The sequence below is a fragment of the Camelus ferus genome, chromosome 34, assembly GCF_009834535.1.
Source record: "Camelus ferus isolate YT-003-E chromosome 34, BCGSAC_Cfer_1.0, whole genome shotgun sequence".
Taxonomy (NCBI): Eukaryota; Metazoa; Chordata; class Mammalia; order Artiodactyla; family Camelidae; genus Camelus; species Camelus ferus.
The window spans coordinates 14569811-14587315 of NC_045729.1; the positions used below are offsets into that span (position 1 = coordinate 14569811).

General features: G+C 37.4%; 2 protein-coding genes across 2 annotated transcripts; both read left to right on the forward strand.

The window, feature by feature from the left end:
* The first annotated feature begins 7848 nt into the window (after positions 1-7848).
* Positions 7849-8971, forward strand: TAS2R42 (taste 2 receptor member 42). Its single transcript, XM_014565480.2, is given in 2 exon segments — positions 7849-8356; positions 8358-8971. Coding segments are annotated over 2 exon segments (906 nt in total). The 5' UTR covers positions 7849-7940; the 3' UTR covers positions 8848-8971.
* Positions 8972-14933: 5962 nt separating this feature from the next.
* Positions 14934-16300, forward strand: LOC102520159 (taste receptor type 2 member 42-like). Its single transcript, XM_006192130.2, has one exon. The coding sequence runs from the start codon at positions 15189-15191 to the stop codon at positions 16128-16130; it is 942 nt and encodes a 313-aa protein (XP_006192192.1). The 5' UTR covers positions 14934-15188; the 3' UTR covers positions 16131-16300.
* The last annotated feature ends 1205 nt before the right edge of the window (positions 16301-17505 follow it).

Below are 17505 nucleotides of genomic sequence, written 5' to 3' on the forward strand. Positions count from 1 at the left end.
GAAACTAGAAACTATAAAGCAAAAGACTGACACATAGGGCTTTATAAAAATACAAAATTTTTATATAGCAGTAAGGAAAACAAAAGCCAAAAAAACCAAAACAAAACAAAACAAACAAAACCCAACCCAAAACCCTCCAGCAGTCAAAAACCAAACAAACTTAAGTAACAGATGAGAAACTGGTATAAATAGTTGCATTGTTTTAGAGCGAGAATTACTTTTTACAAATTGTGTAATAAAAGATCCAAGATTGCCTTCTTTGTCAAAAGCCCAATCAGTGCTGTACTGAATGATTAAGGCTCAGGGCTTCTGATGCAAGATGCAGGGTCACTATTCCTGCTGGGATATGGGATGTTCAGTTTTGGAAATGTTCCTGGTTGGGAGCTTGTTTCTTCTTTTCTTAACTAAAGGCACAGACAGTAAGAATGGTCTGAAATATTGTTGACCAACAAGTAAAAAAATAAAGCAAGAAATACTCTGCATTTTGTCAGATGTGTCCTTATAGTTAGTTACTCCTCATCCCATTTTGGGGTCATGCGATTTTGTTCTTGTTTTACAGGACGTATTCCTACCCTCTCATTGATCCAAAAGGAACATAAACAGGCATCTCTGCTTCGGTCTTGGCCTGGCTGCGTCTTTTTCATCTGCTTCTCAGCTGCATAGGAACTTGGAAGAGTAGGTTAATGAAGATGTAGAGGGGGCAGTAAACAACATGTTTCTCTCTCAACTTTGGTGCCAGCTGAGAAGTAGTCCAGGGAACCAGATGTATTTGAGATAGAAATACCAGCTTTAACATGGATAAGACTTTTTTTTAAAAAATTGAATTATACTGACAGACAATGTATGGTGACTAAACATTTACATACATTATGAGATGACTGTCACCATTTAAAGTCATTACAGAATTATTGACTCTTTTCTGTATTCTGTATGTTACATCCACATGACTTATTTATTTTATAACTGGAAGTTTGTGCTTCTTAATCCCCTTCACCTCTTTTGCTCATTCCTCCATCCCCTTCCTCTCTGGTAAGCATCAGTTTGTTTTTTTGTATCTATGAATCTGTTGATGTTTTCTATGCCCCGAACTGGGCTACCAAATAAAACACCTCTGAATACGAATTACTATTCAAGATGGGTTGACCCTTAGTCCTGTGAGCTTCTTGGCTCAGGAACCTGGGAAGTTTTGCATGACTCCCAGATTCTTCAAGTGTCAACAGGTGAAAAATCATAGGGTTTGCTGAGGGATTTGCTCTTGTCATTTAAATACAGTGACAACCACTGGATTATGTCAGTGCTGCTCTTCATGCCTTACCTGTTAGGCCAAATAGAGGTCACGAGTCTGCCTGTAAGAGTTTCTGGTTTATGATGATGGGAAGGTAAAGGGTCATGTAGGATTTTTTGCTTATCTGGTCAGTTCTAATCTTTGAACTCAGAGTGCAAGTTTCTAGCCAGTTCTGTTCTAATGATTTCACAGTAGACAGAAATAATGATCACATAATTCCTGGTCCTGGACCTGTGTGGTAACGATCGTTAGTAGTAACTAATACTTGCAGATAGTTTAAAAGTTTACGAGCACTTTTACATACCACGTCCTTTTTTAATCTTTAATTTTGTGACTTGGGAACTTTTTGCCCCCTTTTAAAGGAGAATGTTCGCAAATCCCATTAGTAAGCTGTTAAGGACTAAGTGTACTTTTCCTCTCATAAGGGAAGATGCTGAGGCTCAGAGAAACGGGCCAGTCTGTGAGGAAGCTGGTCTCAACTCTAGGTGCCACCCAGGGCTTTCCATGACACCATACATCCTGCATTGCTCTTTTACTCTGAGGCCTTTGAGTGGGGAAATGCCATCAGAGTCCCCGAAGGAGGAGTGAATTAATAAAAATGCCAGCAGAGAGCAAGAGCTAGTGGCACTGCAGGGAGATGCAGCTCACTGACTCTAACTCACTCGGAGGTGCCAGGATTGGTCTACAGACACAGAGCACAATGGGAAAGTGGCATTTACAACACAAGGCTGCCTGTTCCCCAGCTAGGAGGAAGGACTCTGATACATTCAGGTTCAGCTGTCCACCCTAAGTCAAGCTTTTGGGTCCCTGTGGAAGATAAGACAATATACAAAGGGTCTTGCTGAACCATGAAAAGTGGCATAAAATGTAGATATCGAGAGCCCAGATTCTGGCGTCAAAGTGTCTGCACTTGAAGCTCAGTGTGTAACTAGCTTTGTTACCAATTGTTCTAATCACCAGTTCTAATGGGTGGGTTTGTTCCCTATACCACCAAGCAATTCTCTGCCACCAGCTGGGTGTCCTACAATTTAGCTCATTTCTGACACTATCTACCCAGAGAGAGCATCAGATTCCACAGGTTAAGGGCTCAAGCCGAAAGGACTGCCCCAGCCCACCACCTTCAGATGCCAGTCTCAAGTCCAGGTTGTTACCTGCACTTTACCCACTGGCTACAAACTAGAGAGTCCCACTTCCCTCTTCCTGGTTCAATTGATTTACTAGAGCAGCTTACAAAACTCAGGAAACCAGTTTACTCAGGAGATTGCTGGTTTATTACAAAGGATACTAAAGGATACAAATCAACAGATGAAGAGATACATAGAGCGAGGTCCTGAGGAAAGGAGCGTCTCTACTCTTGGAAGTTGGGGCCTGGTGGCACGTGGGAGCCTTCTGGTTCCTCAACCTGAAAGCTCCCTGAACCCCACCCCCGCTTTTGGTTTTTTTAAGGAGACTTCATTACATAGGCACGGCTGATTGATTCAGCCTCCAGTCCTGCTGCCCTCCACAGAAGTCAGGTGGGTGGGACTGAAGGGTCCAACCCTCTAATCACGTGGTCGGTTCCCTTGGCAACCAATCCCATCCTTAGGTTACCTAGGAGCTTCCCCAAATTAACCTTATTAACAGAACAAAAGATACCTCTATCAGGCTCCTCACTTAGGAAATCCCAAGGGTTTAGGAGCTCTGTTCCAGAAGACCAGATATATATTTATTATTATAAATCACAATATCACTGTGACTTTGGACAGATCATTTAACCTCTCGGTGCTTTGGTTTTTCTTTTCTAAAAAGTAAGGGAGAGTAATATTGTAATAATTAATTAATTATATAATTCATACATTAATTTAATAAATTGAATTAATTAACACATATTAAACACTTAAAACAGTGCCTGGCACATACTGTTTGCTGTTATTTGTATTATTATTATTATTATTACTATTACTATTCTACCATGGGGTTTGAAGAGAAAGATTATACTAAGTGGAAACAATTGACTTGAGATTTAACACACAAAAAAAGTCAAACAAAACTCTTTGGGCTCTGAGAGTCTTTTGTAGGTCAATTTTTGTAAATAAAAACATCAGTTATTTCAATACAAAATTTCTGTCTTATTTCTACACATACATTGTGTATTTTATTGGTATTAAACTGGTCTGTAGGGTTGGGGTGGGGAGGGAATTCATAGATAATAGGTTTAATACCACCTTAGGAAATGACAGTGCAGGGGCAAGTAAAATGTTAACACATAAGGTTTAAAAACTACAGTTGTTGAAACTGAAGTCAGATTTCCAAAAATGGCCCTTTGTGCAGCTGGCATGTGTTCTGAATACAGCTGGTGATGTCCTTGGGTCTGGTACAGTTCAGAGAAAGTTCAAGTTCTCAGTGAGGCAGAGGCATGTTTAAGACCAGATCCTCAACAGGAGAGAAGTAGAACTATGCCAGCACCCCAACAGCTCCCTTCGTGTCCCTGCCTAATTGCTGTCGCCACCCAGTTTCCCATGATAATCACTAACATTGTATTTTTGCCTCTTTATAAAAATGGATATGTAAACTTTTGTGTTTGTGAGATTCATTCACATTTTACTTAACTGAAGTTTATTTATGTTGTTTTCTAATATGAACACTGCTATAAATACTCTTACATATGCTCTTAGGTGACTATGTGAATAAATGCAAAAAAAAAATTTTTTTTTTACCCGGAGCTAGACATATAGCCAGACAGAAGTGTTGTATAAATACAACCTGTTACTATTATCATCGCTATGATTGTTTTTTATATTTGGTAAAACACATGACTGAAACTGTTTATAATTTCCACACCAGAAATTGAGTTCTTCCCACTTAATTAATTAAAAATCATTGAGATATTTTTTAAAAGACATATCTGAACAAGAGAGCATAGAAAACATATCAGTACCACTCTAAACCTTGACAAGAACCACTCTAATTAGAACCAACATCCTTTATGCTAACGTAAGAGTGGTAAGTTCTGGCAAACTAAATTTCCTGTGGGGTACAGTTCTTAGGCTTACAGATAAGAGGAAAGAGTTGATGTCTTATACTTTGACTCCAGGAATGTTTCAGATATAGATTCTTCTGATCCTTGTGGAGGAAACAGGATAAGAACTTTAGAATAGTGCAGTTAGAGATACTTGTAAATGGTCAGATTCCTCTTTTTAATGGTAAGGATGGAGAGCATACCACAGACCCTATTCTTCCTCTTCTGGACAATGTTCTGATCAATGTTTTTCTCACCAACTACGCTTAAGTTGACGTCTAAAGTTTATAATCTGTAAATTCTTACCTTAGGTTGTCTCCCACAGCTAAAGATACAGGCACAAATTTGTTAGGCAAAGAAAATGCAAATGGAGTGGATACCAGTCTGTGTTTACATATTAGCAAACAGGAGATTATCCAGTCACCTACCGCTTCGCATGGAAAATTGCAGCTTATAGCTATGGTGAAAAGAAAAATTATCAAGTGACTGGACTAGATGAAAAGAGCTGGTATTCATGGAGGTAGGAATGGCCACTACTATATTAGGAGTGGTTGCTTTTATTTTATTTTATTTTTCACTTTAGCCAGAAGTGGTTGCTTTTGGATTTCAGACAGATCTATGATCTATATATCAGGCAGGAAGCTGTAATATATCCAACCACACAGTCAGAGAATTTAATATCTTTGGATAACATACCTAAAATGGGAAAGTGTGTGTGATAATGGTTTATATTTTTTAAAATTTTAGTGTTTGATGATATTGAGTATGTATTAATTACAAGCTAATTATATGGCTAAGAAAGCTAAGGCCATTTCAGACTTTTTACTATTCCCTATGAAGTTTTTGCATACTTTTTTTTGGTGTATGATTTATTCTTAGATACTTGATATTTGTGGAGATTATAGTAATTTTATCTTTTAAAAGAATATTTCATTTTAACCATTGATTTATGAAGAAATGGAACAGATTTTTGCACGTTTAGTTTCTGTCCCAAAACCTTGATCATATTCTAACAGTGTATTAAAGAACACATTTGGATTTCCATGTAATCTCAATCACAATCTGTGAATAAAGGCAGTTTTATTTCTTGCTTTATCGTTTTATTTATTTTATGTCATTTTCTTATATCACTGTGATTGGTGAAAACCTCCCCCAAATAGACATAGTAAGATGTTTATTCCTGATTTGGTCCCAAACTCAAGGAGAGTGATTTCAGTATATCATTAGCAGGTATAATATTTACTCTAGGTTTTTATAGACAACTTTTTATCAGGAAAGAAAAAGAGTATTTCACTTTATTCCTGGTTTGCTAAGAACGTTTATTATGAATAAATACAGAATTGTACCAAACTTCCCCACCAACCCCAGCCTGTGTTTCTCCTTTAATCGTTAATGTATTTGATTATATTAATCGGTTTCCTAATGCTTCACTATTGGGATCTCACTGACTATGTAACAGATGGCAGTTTGGCTTCTATTCAGTTAAACTGTTCTTGCTGTGTTGACTAAGGATCTCCTTGGTACTTCCTTGTAAGTGACTTCTCATTAATATCAGGAAATATTGATTACTCTTTCCTTGTAACATCCCTTGCTCTCGGTTGCTTCGAAACCCTAGTCTCTTGGTTTCCCTCTTCCATCCTGACTACTTCTTAGTCTTTCTTTGGTTTTTTCGTCCTCTGGTGTTCTTCGGGGACCTGGGAGCTCATCACCTCTTATGAAATCGAGTATATGCTGATGATCCTTAAAGGTCTGCTTGGAGTCCAAATTCCTTTTCTGAGCTGCAGTCACAAATACCCAAGTGCCTACCCTCTGTTTCCACTTGGATGACTTACAGATAGTCCAAAATGTTAAAAAAAAGAACTCACCATCTTCCAGCTTTTCTTCTTTCTCCTACCCCATTGGCTTCTAAACCTGTCCCCTCAGGTCACAGGATTCCATGCATCCAGGTGCAAAAGAAGAAGCCTGAATGTCATTGCTGACTTTTCTTCCTTTTTATAGCCCCCAAATCCATCACCAAGCCTTACTGATCCTAAACGCTTCTCATGGCCATGAATTCCTCTCCATGTCTAGACATTAATCCAGTCAAAGCTATCATTGTCTTCTTGAGAATTTCTACCAAATTTCTTTTTCATTTAGCCTTGCTCTACCCAATAAATTCCTTCTTCCTTTCCCTTCTTCCCTCCTTCTTCCATCCTTCCTTCCTCCCTCCCTCCGTCCCTTCCTTCCATCCTTCCCTCCACTTTTTTCTACCTTTCTTCCTCTCTTTCCATAATTTTAAATATTTTTCCTAAATTTAAATATTTTGTTCATACCAAATAATTTACCAATAGTTCATTACACATCACTGTTCTTGAAAAATACACTTTAAAAATTAATAGAATTTAATTGAGGAGTGTGACAGTAACATTGAAAAGGGCCAAGTTTTTTTTTTAAATGATTTTATTCACCTTTTGGATGTTATTTGGCAACATTTGAACACTTAACACTAACAATAGAATATCTGCCTAAATACCAAGACACAAAGTCTATAAAGCTCAGCTCACTTCTGATGCATTAATGGCTTTGGTCAAAATTATTGCTTCTAGGGTGTAGAACAGATAGTTTTGTTTACTATTTTCCTATTTAAACTGAAATGGTTTTCTACTTATTTTCTGTCTATTAAGGCTAAATTAACAGAATTATGTCTCAGGCCAAAACAAATATATCAAGTACAAAGATAAAGAGCAAAACTGGGGAATACGTTTAACTGAGAACGTGTTACTCTGGGACACTTGAGGAACATTTAGGTTGAAATCACAGTAAACTATTAGTTAGGAGACCTGTATTTCAGAAGAGTGGTTTGGGTTTTGGTGTCTTTCTGTGAATTGTTCAATCAGTCCAAAATATGACTTGCCAGGTTCCTTATGAAATAGTGAACATCTGAAAAATCCAAGGCAAATATCACCTCCCATTCTTTCCCTGACAATAATGTTGGTAGTTACCTTTTCTATGTTCACATTACATTTTATTCTTTCTTCTAACTCATTATTTCTTTATGTGTTTTCACTATTTCATGGATTTCTTAATATTTCTTTTTTTTGAAGTAACGTAAGTTGCCTTTGGAAAAAGCTGTGACACACAGTAGGCACTCACAAGGTATAATCATTGAATAATAACTAAATTATTTAGATTATTTCTAGGGTTTCTGTGAAAAACAGCTAAGATACTTGGATCCAGATGGTACACGATTTCAGGTGAGGAGGAAAGTACAAATCAGTGAAAAAGAATCTGGACCATATTTGCATGCTAACATATTTGACTTTAACCTTTTCATTATTACCCCAAGTGGAAAATTTCAGTCTGTGCCAATGAACACACAAACCATTTGGCTTGAAAATTAGTAGCTCTTTGAAAGAAATAAAAGCATTTTCATGACAGTACTTGAGCCCGCGTACCTTATGCGATCTTTTTGGATTAAGAATGACATTACAGTACAAGCAGAAAGAGTTCCTTACAGATATATGAGACTGTAACCAGCAACAAGAGGTTCAGCTTAAGACTGGAATTGCAATGAAAGCAATGAAGATAAGTATCAGAAATGGATGCTGTTCTGCCACAGCTTCATTGTAAATTTTTCATTGAGAGAATATTAGAAATTTGGATTTTTTTCTTGTGGAAATGTTCAGTGGGTTGAGTGCAATCTTCCTGATGCTGTCAGTAGTGGAATTCGTAATCGGAATGTTGGGGAATGTGTTCATCGGACTGGTAAACTGCTCTGAGTGGGTCAAGAACCAAAAGATCTCTTTATTTGACTTTATCATCACCTCCTTGGCTATCTTCAGAATTGGTCAACTGTTGGTGTTTTTCTTTCAGTCCTTTTTAATGGGACTAGATCCACATTTATTTTTTACTCTTAAACTAGCAAAAACTATTAGTTTGCTTTGGAGAATCACTAATCACTTGGCTACCTGGCTTGCCACCTGCCTAAGCATTTTCTGCCTCCTTAAGGTAGCTCACTTCTCCCACTCCCTTTTCCTCTGGCTGAAGTGGAGAATGAACAGAGTCATTCTTGTAATATTTGTATTTTCTTTGGTCTCTGTTTTTTGACTTTCTCTTGCTAGAAACATTTAACGATCTCTTCTGGATGACAGCAGATGAAAGTAATCTGACTTTATATTTAGATGAAAGGAAAATGTTCCACGTACAAAGTGAGATTCTTCTTAGCTTGACCTATCTCATTCCTGTTGTTCTGTCCCTGATCTCACTGCTGGTTTTATTTCTGTCCTTGGTGAAACACACCAGAAATTTGCAGCTCCACTTTGTGGGCTCGAGGGACCTCAGCACAGAGGCCCATAAAAGAGCCATGAGAATGGTGATGTCTTTCCTCCTCGTCGTCATGATTCATTTTTTTTCCATGCAGTTGGCAAATTGGATGTTTTTTATGTTTTTTGATAAGAAGTTCACAAAATTCATCATATTGGCAGCATATGTCTTTCCCTCAGGCCATTCGTTTATGTTGATTCTGGGAAACAACAAGCTGAGACGGGGAGCTTTGAAGGTACTGAGTCATCTTAAAATCTCCTAGAAAAGAGAAAATCCATGACCTTTACAGATTCACTTCCCAGAGTCTTCTTGAAGATAAAAATGAGGAGAATTTGAGGATCAATGTTCACTTCTGCTGTTTTTTTGTTTTTTGTTTTTTCTCTTGGAATCCTTTAAGCATTGTTGAGCATAATTGAAACTTTCCCTAGAGCAGGTTGCTTTTGATGATAATTCATACATGGTCAGTCAATATAATTTTTAAGGTAGTCATTTTTGTTTAAAGCATCGGTTACCAATATTTTAAAATCTCAAATATTCTTTCAAAGAGAATCTAAATTATTTAATTTTATATGCAAAAGAGATATGTAATTGCAGTTCATATGGGAGAGAAGAGGCATGTAGTTCTTTAGAAATCAAGATAAATCATAAACTTCACTAGGTAGAAGATGTACAAAATGTTAATTGAGAAACTGATGTCATAGGTGGGAAAAAACATTACCTCATAGCTTAGAAGCCTAACTGTTTTTTGAATAAAAAAAGCACTGCATTGTTATTAGAGGTCTTGTTGATAACAAGGGAATGAGATATTTCAGAATAAGAATAATATTCACAGAGCAAAATAACATAAATTATCTTTAAGTAGAAATTGGAAACACGTGCTTGTAATGCTAGTCTTAATTTATAACCTCAAATTTAGAACATTTTTAATGTATTGGGACCCTTCCTAATTTTGCTAAATTCCAGGATATGCATCGCTATGCCTTTTCAGAGTGGTAGAAAATCTTTCTGTCATGTTCTGTAGTAGAATTAAAACTGTATAGAAAAATTATTCCTTAATTCAAAACCACACTCATTGCTATTGCAAAAAGATGAGAATTTCATTTTGAGAAAGATTACATTTGTGTCTGTGCACATGCATTTCGTTGTAATCTGATCACCAGAGTTCTTACAGAAATGAATGGAAACAGGTCAATAGGGAAGACACAGAGAGCAAAGTTTTTAACAGAACTTCACATGTTTAGTGTACATTTTGGGCATGCAAATGTTTATACAGTGTTGTTTTGACTATAATCTAAATTTAGGTAAGGTGATTACAAATCGTAAATAAGCTTAAGGATAGGAAAGTTTACTATAAAATTTTGAATATGATGGAATGGATTATAATATTATGCAGATGCTTTACGTGTATATGTATGATGGAACTCTTTAAAAACAAATAATTCTTTGTTAGGGTTTACCTTTGGTGTGTTCTTTAGATTGTGATAAAGAAACAAAAAGTGCAATTAAATGATGATAAACGTGTATGCTGTACGTTTATCTTGGTAAAGCCATAGGTAAGGACAAGGCTCTAGGGCTGTTTCCTGGAGCTGGGAATGATGTTAGAATTAGTAACATTCCTCCCCGCCCTCACACACCATATGTAGAAAACGAAACTAAACTGCAAGTACATGTAGGCTACGTGGTGCTCTTGTGTGTCAATAACAATAATGATGTTAATGATGGTTTTAATGATAAGAAATTGAGTGTCTATTATACTAAGCAATTTGCATTTTATAAAATAAAAGGTACATATATTATTTTGGACACTTAGTATTTTATCAAAGATTATCCTTGTAGTTATCTTGCTTTGGTAAAAAGTAATATGCAAATCAAACTGCATACATTTAGATTCAGATACAGAGTTTGTTTTGTTTTGGATATTTCATATAAATGGCTTAAAATAATTGTATACTCTTTATAAGATGATAACCAAAAATACTAGTTTTTTAATGTTACTAAACTTTTCTTTGGTAAGCAAGATAAAGCAATTGAGCTCACTAATGAGCAACCCTTGCTTCTGCTAAGTGGGCCTTCATTGTAAATGTCTAACCAGGAGTAAGTGTGTATTTCTGCAGCAACCTTAGGGAGATGGAACTCTAAGGAACAGAGTCTTACTCTTGTCAAAGATGTACACCAAAGGACTGGGGAAAGAAGAACAGGCCGTGGGCTGGGGTTATGGCAGCTGATGTATTGTAAGCTGCATGTTTGAGTGGCGGGTGAGATCAAGTTCTGCCCTCCCACTTTCCCCATAACAAGAGCCTTTGTGGGGGACCCAGCAGCAGACAAGCCACAGTCCAAGAAGAGCCGCTCCCAACACGTGTGTTGCCAGCCCCATATGGTCTGGAGGAGAAAGACTGACATGATTATATCCTACCCTGGGCAAAAGCGTTGAGGAAACAGGGAGATTATCACTGGTTTGCTAACCATCCTTTTCTCACCTACCAAATAAATATTCATTTTAAGAATCTGGGTGTGATTGTGGTTTACTTTACTTCAGTTTGTTCACTCAGGAGATTTATGGGACAGTAAAACAAATAACCTGTTTTTTACTGCTGAAGTCGTCTCATCATTGATCCCTAGGTCTAGTGCTGAAGTCACCTGACAAGACATGAATCAAGCCCATCGAGGCATGTTTTCTTGACCCCTACTGAATGTATTTATCAGATGGAAACCCCAAACTTTACTGATCTCTGAGAAGGAGGCATGCAGAGTTCCTAATGTCTCATATGGTTTATCTGCCGTCTCTCAGTGGTTGGCATCTCCTAGCAAGATCTTGACTAGACCCCATGTCCTCTGAGCCAGGGACATCCTTTAAGGGGCATTTGCATCATCACACAGTCATTCCCAGTTCTGTCATTTAAGACACTGAATATGTTGTCTAGAGCAACCTACGTCCTATTCAGGACTTTAAGACCAAGCCTCACAAAAACAAATTGATCTGAAAATGTGATGAATTTGAGGAACATAAATAGGCAAGCCTTTTTGTCTCCTTGGGCACCAATATAAATGCAGCCTCAGAAGACTAAAAAATGCACAGACATGCTTATTTTGAGCATGAGATGCTAATGCTTGCCAGTGTGGGGACTGAGGTTGGTAAATTAGACTGTTTTAGGTTTGTCATGGGGAAGAACCAGGGGATATATTTGTCCTTTAAGGATTTGTGGGAAGAAAAATCCTGTAGCCCTCAGTTACAAAAATGAAAGGAATATGCTAAGTGAAACAGAAACCTACCATGAAACAAGAAATGTTCATGGACAGCAGTGATTAAACTGGGCAAACATCTTCCAGGTGTGAAAGATGAAATGGTTATCCCTTCAGTGTGACCCCGGCCGAATGCTTCTTGGCCTAGGGAACTGTCAAAGAAACATTAAAGTTCTCTTCCACCTAAGAAAAAAATCACAAAGGCCAGTACTTTAGTTAGTGACTAGCAAAAGAGTTGTTGAGTTCAATAAATTAAAGTTTGATGTTGTGATTCAAAGAGAACTGGAGGGCTGTTTCTTTGATTGCAAATAAACGGAAAATCTTGCCATTAATAGGATCAGTGAGAGCATCACTAGGGGAGTATTTGTTGTTGGCTTCTGAGATTATCGGGAGAGCTAAAAGTGCGGGCTCAGGGAGGGGAAAGAAAACAGAAAGAGAAGTATAGAAAGCTCACTGGTGATGTAGCAGACTCGGGGAAGAAACAGGAAGAATTCAGGCCAAAAAAAGATAGTATTAATGATAGGAATTCATAAGATCTTCAGTTGAATCACCATGTTTATAGTTACATAAGCAGTAGTTTGTTAACTACATTAGTGTTACTCAGTATCACTCCAGAAATCAGGATAGGCAAAAGTGGACTTCGGAATGTATTTTCTCTCTATTTCTTGGAGGAAACGCCATTCTTTCTACTGATAATTATAAAATCAATGTTCATAAGTTTTCTGATTTCAATTATAGTCATCGTTGTATGTTTAGACTAATTACTTTGGATTCTTACTAAAACCTACAGATAAATTTAATCATTATCTGACCAGGCATTTTGTAACAACATTCCTTTTATTGATACATACAATAACGCTCTTTCCTTACCGTGAATAAATCAACCATTTTAAGAATAAAGCATATAAAGGCAGTTCTGATTTGAACAAGGAAGCAGTTGGTTATTTCAAGGTTAGCACAGAAATCTCTCAAGAATTCATACACAGGTTATAAAATTGTCTCTGGTTTTAAGGGGTTACCATTTTTTTTTTTTTGCTCTAATATTAGCTTCACAGTCAAGTCTTATTTCTTTTCTCTTTTATGTGTTCCCTGTAGAATTACCAACCAGCTCAGCACCCACTGACTTGACAAATAGTTATTGAAGGCCTACCATTTGCCAGGCCCTCCCTGTTCTAGGAACTGGAAATAGAAAGATCAGTGGACAACAGCAACAGAAAAGTAGTCCCTCCCCTCACGGAGCGAATGTGGTTGCCTAGGTGGCTACGGTTGTGTGGTGTAAGTGCCTGACAATAAGCTTTTGATTGCCAAGGCATCCATTTCAAACACGTCCATCCTGAACAGATACATTGCCAGCTGTCTGACACAGCTACTAGTAAAACGCCTGGATAAGGATCCAGATTGACCCCCACCCGTGAAGTTCCCCTTTTAGAAAAATCCCAGGTAACCTAGATAACTGACCGTTCCCTCAAGGGACCCCCCCTTTTCCCTTCCCAAGCCCTAATTCCCACTCTTACTTTTAAGATTCGCCCATAAAGAGTGAAACCACAAGTCTCTAGACACCCTACCCTAAACCCCAGTAAAGACCCTAAACCCCAGGTCTGTGCTTTCCTTCTCTCTCTCTCTCTCCCTGTGACCACTATGTGCCCCTGACTGTACCGTGTACCCTCCAGGACCTGTGAGTAATAAGCCTTGTTTTTTTTAAAAGCTCCCTAATGGTTGTTTGCTGAGGTGGGACTTGTAATCACAAAGGACCACAAGGGCCGGTCCAGCCACAATTCCGGCTCTGGTGGGAAAATGTCTGCAAGGCTCCCACAGTCGTTTGGGCCCCGGTGAGGTCTCAGGCATCCCTGGCCAACAACATCACTATCGAGAGGCTGAGATTGACATGAAACTGTTAATTTGTCAACCAGAGTCAAAACTGGCAGAATAGGGAATGAATGCATTGTCAGAGGACAGTGGGCAAAATCCTGTCTTGTTCCTGGAGAACCTTCATAGACTGGCAGCTTGTGGGTACACAGATTTTTGCCTGGGCATTTTTTTTAATGTCTATTTATTTTTATTTTTTATTATTTGGGGGGAAGGTAATTAGGTTTACTTATTTATTTATTTTTAGAGGGGGTACTTGGGATTGAACTCAGGACCTTGTGTATGTTAAGCATGTGCTCTACCACTTAAGCTATACCCTCCCCCCTTAGGAGATAGATAGGTTTATATATATTTAAAGTTCCCTAGGTAACTCCAGTTTGCAGTCAAGGTAGATCACTACCTGCTTGTTGAAGCAAAATAACCAAGCTAAAATATATTTTTGCTATAAATTAGTTTTTATGAGACAAAGAATTTAACCAAATGGAGAATTAATGAAAAGGGGAACCTCCCTCCTACCCATCCAGCCCCTGCCATTTTTTTTTTCTACCTTATTTTTTTTCTTACTATTTTTTTCCCTCCCCGCTGACAATAGCTTACTGAGAATCACGTAGGCAGTAACTTATTGGAAACAAAGCTCCAAAATTCAGAGTAATAGCTCAGCTAATCAGATGTGAATTTGGTTCATTTCCATATGCTTTTACATCATTCTGGAAAATCATTTTCCTTTTTACCTATTTCTTCAAGAAATCCTACAAAGCTTCAAGACCTAAGCCCATTGTCACTATCACCAGGAAACTAGAAGTAACTACTGACTGCAGATTTTGTAGCACCCTCCTCCTCAGTGTTATAATTGCATTTTGGTCAAACTTTTGTCATATTCAATAGTAATCATTTATTTAATGTTGCTTTTCCCACTACTCTGTGAGCTCCTTGATGTTGCTTCCCTTTGTCACTCTTGTTTCATGTATAACATTATGTGACATGTTACAGATTTTATTAAAGGAAATTGATAAATCGTGCCTGTGTTGCAGAGGTTATTCTTAGAGAATTCTATTAAAATGAAGAAACTTGAATCCAAATGGTACTGAGTTTCAGTTGAAAAAGAAAATACAAATCAGTGTAAAGAAGTCCGTCTCACATTTGCATGTTTGCGCACCTGACGTTTCCAGGTGTCCTCACAAGTGGAAAATTGCTGTCAGTGCCCAGGATGAGTGGACACGTTTACTGTTTAATTTGGAAATCAGTAGCCATTTGAAAGTAATGTTAAAAGTTTGTCATTAAGAGCTGTGAAGCTGCATCTCCTCGCACAAGTTTCAAACCTATGGCTGGAATAAAAGAGAAAGCTCTTCATGAAAACAAGTGAGATAGTATTGGAGTTTCACTGAGCACTTTTTAGTATAAAAGAGAAAAGTGTCAAACTGGATATCATTCTACAACGTTTTGACAGCAAAAAGAAAAAGAAAAATAGTGTTTGCTTTCCGGATTCTTTCTATAGAGATGCCATCTGGAATTGATAATGCTCTTCTGGCAGCCATAATAGGAGAAGTCATAATTGGAACGTCGGGGAATGGGTTCATTGTACTAGTTAACTGCATTGGCTGGGTGAAGAGGAACAAGTTCTCATCAGTCGACTGCATCCTCACCGGCCTGGCTATCTCCAGAATCAGTCAGCTTTGGATAACGCTGTTTGAATCATTTTTAATGTTGTTTTGGTCACATCTCTATGCCACTGATAAACATTTAATAAGTATTGTTGGCATTTTTTGGACATTGTCCAATCACCTAGCTACCTGGTGCGCTACCTGCCTAAGTGTTTTCTACTTCTTACAAATAGCCAGTTTCTCCCACCCCTGCTTCACCTGGCTGCGCTGGCGAATTCACAGGGTGGTACTTGTCCTTCTGCTGGGGTCTTTGTTCTTACTGGTTTTCAACTCTAAATTAATACATTCGTTTGGTGAATCCTGGACTAGTATCTATAAAATAGATCAAAGAAACTCAACTGCGTCCTCGGGCAAAATGAAAACTCTGTATCTTAATGGGTTGATTGTTTACAGCTTGATTTGCTTAATGCCCTTTCTTGTGTCCGTGACCTCACTGCTTCTTTTATTCATCTCCTTGAGAAGACACACCAAGATTTTGAAGCTGAACCCCAGCTCTAGGGACTTCAGCACAGAGGCCCATAGAAGGGCCATGAGAATGATAATTTCTTTCCTCCTACTCTTCTTGGTCCACTTTTCTTCCATTCTATCGGTGGGCTGGGCATTCATTATACTGCAGAAGCATCAGGTCAACTTGGTTGTCATGTTAACTTCAATTGTTTTTCCTTCAGGCCACTCATTTACCCTAATTTTGGGAAACAGCAAGCTGAGACAAAATGCCTTAGGACTACTGTGGTATCTTAATTGTCACCTGAAAAGAGTGAAACCTTTAGCTTCATAGACTCTTCCAAAATTTTCTGTGTTCCAAGAGAACTGAATTAGTGAAGAAACACTGAAGATCCATTTTAACTTCTGTTCTCCTCACTGAATTCTTTTAGATACATTGAGCATCACAAACTTTCCCTAGAATGGCTTATAAACTAACAATCAACTCACCTAGGTGAGTAGATTTTTTAAAAAGCAAGCATCATTGTCATCACAATGCTTTTTAGTAACAAGAAACTGTGCATATAAAATATATAATACAGTATGTATTAATTTTACGTGTGCTAGAAAATATTTGCTATAGTCATAAGTAAGGAAAAAACCCCAGGATTATTTAGAAATGAAAATCCTTTCCAAGGTGGAGTAAGTGAAATATTTGTACAATATTAAGTTAAAATAAATCAAGGAATAAGAATACTAGAAGCACAGAATCTTAGAACAGCAGACGACTTTTAGAACAGAGGACTAGGCTATATCATTAGGAGTGCAAGCTAGAATAAACACTTATCTTTGTAGAATGAGAAAAAAATCAACTGAATTTATAAAAAGGAATTGAGTAATTATCCCTCAGTGTAGAATGATACTTATATGTCTACTTTACAAGGATCAAAGTCATACTTTGACACCAAATTTGTGTGTGTGTGTGTGTGTGTGTGTGTGTGTGTGTAAGGATTATGTGAACAGTAATGTCCCTGGTCAGGGACGATTAAAAACAATGAACTCACCAGAGATAAAAACATCAAGGGAAGTTTACAAGAGAATATCAGCCATCTGTAAAAGTTTTAGACATGTTTGTGTATAATATATAGTGCTGAGTTGACTTTTATAATAATTAAGTCACAGCAGCTGAAAATGTATATCCTTCTTAAGGCTAGCATGTGGCAGAATTGCACTTGCTAATGATATTACAACGTTGAATATGACAGTTTGTAATTTTACTAGTGATTTTAGAGATTGAAATTGTAAACATATTTCAAAAAACCATAAATAATGAGGAAATCTTTGTTACGATTTACGATTGCCATACTTTTTCGATAGTAGAAGCAAACAAAAAAACCAAACACTAACTAGAAAATAAATTGTTGAAAATATGTGGGTTATAAGTTAATTTTGATGGAGCAGTAGATCAGTCTGGTACTAGGAAGAATATAAGAACCATAAGGACTTTGTAAAGTATATTCTTACTCCAGGGAACTGTGCTATGTATTCATGACAATCTAATATACTCGCCCTATATGTAAATTAAAAAAAAAGTGCCATATATTGTGTATATGTTTTTACATGCAGTATATTGTATGTGCGCAAACTGTAAGAAATCTACCTGATAAAACTGAAAAATGAAAAAAAATCTAATGTACTCATGATGATGATGTTAATATATGTATATCCTG